At 46.2% G+C, this 6599-nt stretch overlaps 1 protein-coding gene across 5 annotated transcripts in view; it reads left to right on the top strand.

Annotated features, from left to right (window-relative positions):
- Window positions 1–6599, top strand: part of LOC145340314 (myocardin-like) — a 29581-nt gene continuing 22982 nt past the window's right edge. For 2 of the 5 annotated variants that reach the window (XM_080184765.1, XM_080184761.1), the window contains exons 1-2: window positions 2–284; window positions 5372–5437. In XM_080184765.1, coding sequence (XP_080040891.1) covers window positions 230–284; window positions 5372–5437 — 121 coding nt within the window. In that variant the 5' untranslated portion in view covers window positions 2–229. Of the gene's footprint in view, window positions 285–489; window positions 596–5371; window positions 5438–6599 lie in introns of those variants that run through there. The other 3 variants (XM_080184762.1, XM_080184760.1, XM_080184763.1) reach the window with 3 other exon arrangements.

The following is a 6599-nucleotide window of genomic DNA, read 5'->3' as shown; positions in this document are numbered from 1 at the left end:
CCCCCGTGTGTTTGGGTGTCAGTGTCAGCGTTCTGTTTGCAGCTGACTGCAGACGTTCAGAGTGAGGGAGAGAGAGAGAGAGAGAGGGAGGGAGAGGCGGACATGCTTTCTATCCCTCCGACACCCTCTCTCCTCCCCCTGCCCGCCTCCCCTTACTGCTCCTCCTCCTCCAGTCCTCTCTTCCAGCCCGCCCCCCCTTCATCCTCAGTGCCCCCTCTGGCTGCCCGCCATGACTCTCCTAGTATCCGAACGCTCGCTGATGATCCGTACCAAATTCCGATCGGGTGAGTTCCCGGGGCTGTGGTCAGAGGGAGTGGGAGAGAGGTTTGGGGATGGGGAGGTGGGTGGCTGTGGGTGTTGGGAGTGGGTGTGGGTGTTGGGGGCTGGTGTTGGGGGTGGGTGTGGGTGGTGGGCATGGGTGCGGGTGTTGGGGGAATCCTCTGGACTGTTCAGTTAGCTTTCTCTTTGCAAGTGCTTGTTATTTTACAGTTCCCCGTCAAATCGCATTGGCAGAATGTGACCAGCTGTGAGTGGACGTCATCGATCCCATACCCTCTGAGACAGTTCTCCATGGACTGAGAGATTGCCTGTGCCTGTATGTGTGCATTTGTGTGTGTCAGTGTATGTCTGTGTATCTGTGTGTGTCTAAGTGTCTGTGTATTAATGTGTCACAGAATGTGTGCCTGTATATGTGTGTGTGTGTGTGTGTGTGTGTGAGTGAGAGTGTTTGTATATAGGTGATTGTGAGTGGATGTCTGTGAGAAGGAGACAGGCTAAATCTGTATGTCAATTTGCAAGAGCGTGTTTGAATGTGCATGCGCGAGAGTGTGACTGTGCGCGTGCAAGTGTATGTGTGAGCATGCATGTGCAAATGTGTCTGAGCACGTGGATGCGAGAGTGTGTGTGAGCACGCGCATGCAAGAGTGTGTATGAGCGCACACGAGAGTGTGTGTGAGTGCTCGTGTGCGAGCGTGCGTGAGTACGCATGCGTGAGTGTGTGTGTGAGCATTTTTGCACGCACACGTGAGAATGTGTGCGAATGAGCATGTGTGTGCGCAAGTGTGAGTCAGCACACGCGAGTGTGTGTGCAAACGTGAGTGTGCGCGCACCCATGTGTATGAGTGTGAGTGCAAATGAGTGTGTGAGCACACGACTGTTTGTGTGAGCACAAGAGTGTGTGTGAGTGTGAGCATGAGTGCGAATGTGTGCACGCGTGCGCAGGTGAGGGAGTGGGTGTGTGAGCAGGTGAGGGAGTATGAGCATGCAAGCGGGTGAGGGAATGTGAGCGTGTGCATGGGAAGTGTGAGTGAATATTCCTAACTCACCCCTTAGCCCTCCCACTCCCCTTGTCCCCCCTACTCCCTCCATCCCTCCCACTGCCCTGACCACCCGACTTCCCCACCCACCCTACTCCCATAATAGATTCCCCAGGGTGTGCTATCCCGTATAATGGATTCCCCAGTATATGTTATATCAAGTGTAATAGATTCCCCCCCGGGGTGTGCTATCCCGTGTAATAGGTTCCCCAGTGTATGTAATATCAAGTGTAATAGATTCCCCCCGGGGTGTGCTATCCCATGCAATAGATTCCCCAGTGTATGTAATATCCAGTGTAATAGATTCCCCAGTATGTGTAATTGCCAGTATAATAGATTCCCATTGTGTGTAATATCCAGTGTAATAGATCCTGCGTGTGTAATATCCAGTGTAATAGATCCTGTGTGTGTAATATCCAGTGTAATAGATTCCTCAGTGGGTGTAATATCCAGTGTAATAGATTCCTCGGTGGGTGTAATATCCAGTGTAATAGATTCCCCAGTGGGTGTAATATCCAGTGTAATAGATTCCGCATTGGGTGTAATATCCTGTGTAATAGATTTTCCAGTGTGTGTAATATCCAGCATAATAGATTCTGTGTGTGTAATATCCAGTGTAATCGATTCCGTGCGTAAAATATCCAGTGTAGTATGTTCCCCATGTGTGTAATATCCAGTGTAATAGATTCCCTACGTGTAATATTGAGTGTAATCAATTCCCCAGGGTGTGTAATATATTGTGTGTGTAATATCCAGTGTAATAGATTACTGTGTGTGTGTGTAATATGCAATGTAATAGGTTCCCAGTGTGTGTAATAGATTTGCCAGGGCGTATAATATCTAGTGTAATAGATTCCCAATGTGTGTAATGTCCAGCATAATAGATTCCCCAGTGTGTGTGTATTATCCAGTGTAAGAGATTCCACAGGTGTGTAACTTCCAATATAATATTTTCCCAGTGTGTGTAATATTCAGTGTAATAGATTCCCCAAAGTGTGTGTGTAATATCCAGTGTAATAGATTCTCCAGTGCATGTGTGTGTGATATCCAGTGTAATAGATTCCCTAGTCTGTGTAATATCCAGTGTAATAGATTCTCCAGGTGTGTAATATCCTGTGTAATAGATTCCCCAGCGTGTGTGTGTAATATCCAGTGTAATAGATTCCCCAGTGTGTGTGCATTATCCAGTTTTATAGATTCTCCAATATGTGTAATATCCAGTGTAATAGATTCCCCAGTGTGTGTGTGTAATATCCAGTGTAATAGATTCCCCAGTCTGTGTAATATCCAGTGTAATAGATTCTCCAGGTGTGTAATATCCAATGTAATAGATTCCCCAGTGTGTGTATTATCCAGTTTGATAAATTCTCCAATATGTGTAATATCCAGTGTAATAGCTTCCCCAGTGTATGTAATATTGAGTGCAATAGATTCCCCAGTGTGTCTGTATTATTCAGTGTAATAGATTCCCAGTGTGTGTAATATCCACTGTAATAGCTTCCCCAGTGTGTGTAATATCCAGTGTAATAGATTCCCAGTGTGTGTAATATCCACTGTAATAGCTTCCCCAGTGTGTGTAATATCCAGTGTAATAGATTCCCTAGTGTGTGTATTATCCAGTATCCAGTGTATTATATGGGCGGCACGGTAGCACAGTGGTTAGCACTGCTGCTCCAGGGACCTGGGTTCAATTGCCGGCTTGGGCCACTGTCTGTGTGTAATTTGCACATTCTCCCTGTGTCTGCATGGGTTTCCTCCAGGTGCTCCGGTTTCTTCCCCCAGTCCAAAGATGTGTGGGTTAGGTTAATTGGCCATGCTAAATTGCCCCTTAGTGTTAGAGGGAGTAGCTGGTAATAAGTAGGGATAAGGGGATAGGGCCTGGCTGGGATTGTGATTGGTGCAGACTCGATGGGCCGAATGGCCTTTTTCTGCACTGTAGGATTTCTATGAAAATATCCAGTGCAGTAGATTCCCCAGAGAGTGTAATATCCAGTGCAATAGATTCCCCAGAGTGTGTAACTTCCAGTGTAACAGATTCCCCAGTGTGTGTAATATCCAGTGTAATAGATTCCCCAGGGTGTATATTATCCAGTGTAATAGATTCCCCAGTGTGTGTAATATCCAGTCTGATAGATTCCCCAGTGTGTGTGATATCCAGTGTAATAGATTCCCCAGTGTGTGTAATATCCAGTGTAATAGCTTCCCATGTGTGTGTAATACCCAGTGTAATAGATTCCTGAGTGTGTGTAATATCGACTGTAATAAACCCCCCAGTGTGTGTGTATTATGCAATGGAATTGATTCCCCAGTGTGTGTAATATCCAGTGTAATAGATTCCCACGTGTGTAATTTCCAGTGTTATAGATTCCCCAGTGTTTGTAATACTAAGTGTAATAGATACCCAGTGTGCATCTAATATCCAGTGTAATAGATTCCCTTGTGTGTGTAATATCTAGTGTAATAGATTCCCCAATGTGTGTGTAATATCCAGTGTAATAGATTCCCCAGTGTGTGTAATGTCCAATGTAATAGATTCCCAGTGTGTATAATGTCAGGTATAATAGATTCCACAGCATGTCATATTAAGTCTAATAGATCCCCAGTGTGTATAATGTCAGGTATAATAGATTCCACAGCATGTCATATTAAGTCTAATAGATCCCCAGTGTGTGTAATATCAAGCATCATAGCTTCCCCAGTGTGTGTGTATTATCTAGTGTAATAGATTCCCAGTGTGTGTAATATCCAGTGTAATAGATTCCCCAGTGTGTGTAATATCCAGTGTAATAGCTTCCCATGTGTGTGTAATACCCAGTGTAATAGCTTCCCGAGTGTGTGTAATATCGACTGTAATAGATTCCCCAGTGTGTGTGTATTATGCAATAACCAGTGTAATAGATTCACCAGTGTAATCGATTCCCCAGTGTGTGTAATATCCAGTGTAAATAGATTTCCCCAGTGTGTCTGTATTATCCAGTGTAATAGATGCCCCAGTGTATGTAACAGCCAGTGTGATAGATTCCCAGTGTGTGTAATGTCCAGTATAACAGATTCCACAGCATGTGTCATTTTAAGTGTAATAAATTCCCAGTGTGTGTAATGTCAAGTATAATAGATTCCCAGTGTGTGTTGTACCCAGTGTAATAAATTCCCAGTGTGTGTAATATCAAGTGTAATAGATGCCCCAGTGTGCATGTATTATCAAGTGTAATAGATTCCCAGTGTAGGTAATATCCAGTGTAATACATTCCCCAGTGTGCATGTATTATCCAATAGGTTCTCCAGTGTGTGTAATATCCAATGTAATAGATTCCCCAGTGTGTGTAATATCCAATGTAATAGATTCCCCAGTGTGTGTAATATCCAGTGTAATAAATTTCCTAGTGTGCGTAATATCGACTGCAGGAGATAGCTCAGTCTGTATAACATGCACTGTTGGGAATCTGTGTTTCACTCCCCAAACAGTGACAGCCTGTGTACCATCTACAGGATGTACTGCAGTGACTCACCAAGGCTCCTTCAACGGTGGGGGGCGGGTCCACATTATGGAGCTCAAATCCTAGAGTATATACATCTACCCCCGACAGTGCAGCACTCCCTCAGTACTGGCACCGGGGGGAGTGTCAGCCTGGATTATGGAGCTCAAATCCTAGAGTATATACATCTACCCCCGACAGTGCAGCACTCCCTCAGTACTGGCACCGGGGGGAGTCTCAGCCTGGATTATGGAGCTCAAATCCTAGAGTATATACATCTACCCCCGACAGTGCAGCACTCCCTCAGTACTGGCACCGGGGGGAGTGTCAGCCTGGATTATGGAGCTCAAATCCTAGAGTATATACATCTACCCCCGACAGTGCAGCGCTCCCTCAGTACTGGCACCGGGGGGAGTGTCAGCCTGGATTATGGAGCTCAAATCCTGGAGTATATACATCTACCCCCGACAGTGCAGCACTCCCTCAGTACTGGCACCGGGGGAGTATTTGCCTGGAGTATGTAAGTTAATGGTATTCCAACCTATAGTCTGAGCGTGTCTCATTCTCTTCTCCCGACAGTTCTCCAGCTAAGACTACAACATCGACGGACACGGGAGCAGCTCGCTGAACAGGGCATCATGCCACGTAAGAAATCAGGCTGGGGGAACATTACTAGTGCCTGCTTCATGCCAAACAGGGTTAAATACAGAATAAAGCTCACTTTGCACGGTCCCCATCAAACACTCCCAGGACAGGTACAGCACGGGGTTAGATACAGAGTAAAGCTCCCTCTACACTGTCCCCATCAAACACTCCCAGGACAGGTACAGCACGGAGTGAGATACAGAGTAAAGCTCCCTCTACACTGTCCCCATCAAACACTCCCAGGACAGGGACAGCACGGGGTTAGATACAGAGTAAAGCTCCCTCTACACTGTCCCCATCAAACACTCCCAGGACAGGTACAGCACGGGGTTAGATACAGAGTAAAGCTTCCTCTAAACTGTCCCCATCAAACACGATGTGGAGATGCCGGTGTTGGACTGGGGTAAACACAGTAAGAAGTCTCACGACACCAGGTTTAAGTCCAACAGGTTTATTTGGTAGTAAACGCCACTAGCTTTCAGAATGCAGTTTCTTCGTCAGGTGAGTGGAGAGTTCTGATCAGAAACAGGGCGTATAAAGGCACAGACAGTTTACAGATTACTGATTAGAATGCGACTCTTTACAGCTAATCAATTCTTAAAGGTGCAAACAATGTGAGTGGAGACAGCATTAAGCACAGGTTAAAGAGATGTGTATTATCTCCAGACAGGGCAGTAAGTTCAGGCAAGTCATGGGGGTTACAGATAGTGTGACATGAACCCAAGATCCCGGTTGAGGCCGTCCTCATGTGTGCGGAACTGGGCTATCAGTCTCTGCTCAGCGACTCTGCGTTGTCATATGTTGTGAAGGCCGCCTTGGAGAATGTTTACCCGAAGATCAGAGGCTGAATGCCCGTGACTGCTGAAGTGTTTGCCAACAGGAAGGGAACAGTCTTTCCTGGTGATTGTCAAGCGGTGTTCATTCTTCTGTTGCTGTAGCGTCTGCACGGTCTCCCCAATGTACCATGCTTCAGGACATCCTTTCCTGCAGCATATCAGGTAGACAACGTTAGCCGAGTTGCAAGAGTATGTGCTGTGTAACTGATGGATGGTGTTCTCACGTGAGATGATGGCGTCCATGTCGATGAACCAGCATGTCTTGCAGAGGTTGCTGTGGCAGGGTTGTGTGGTGTTGTGGTTCTCCTGAAGGCTGGGTAGTTCAC

This window comes from Carcharhinus amblyrhynchos, unplaced genomic scaffold, assembly GCF_965287045.1.
Source record: "Carcharhinus amblyrhynchos unplaced genomic scaffold, sCarAmb.v2.hapA scaffold_920, whole genome shotgun sequence".
Lineage (NCBI taxonomy): Eukaryota > Metazoa > Chordata > Chondrichthyes > Carcharhiniformes > Carcharhinidae > Carcharhinus > Carcharhinus amblyrhynchos.
The sequence above is the reverse complement of the archived record's forward strand: the minus strand, read 5'-3'. Positions and strand labels throughout refer to the sequence as shown.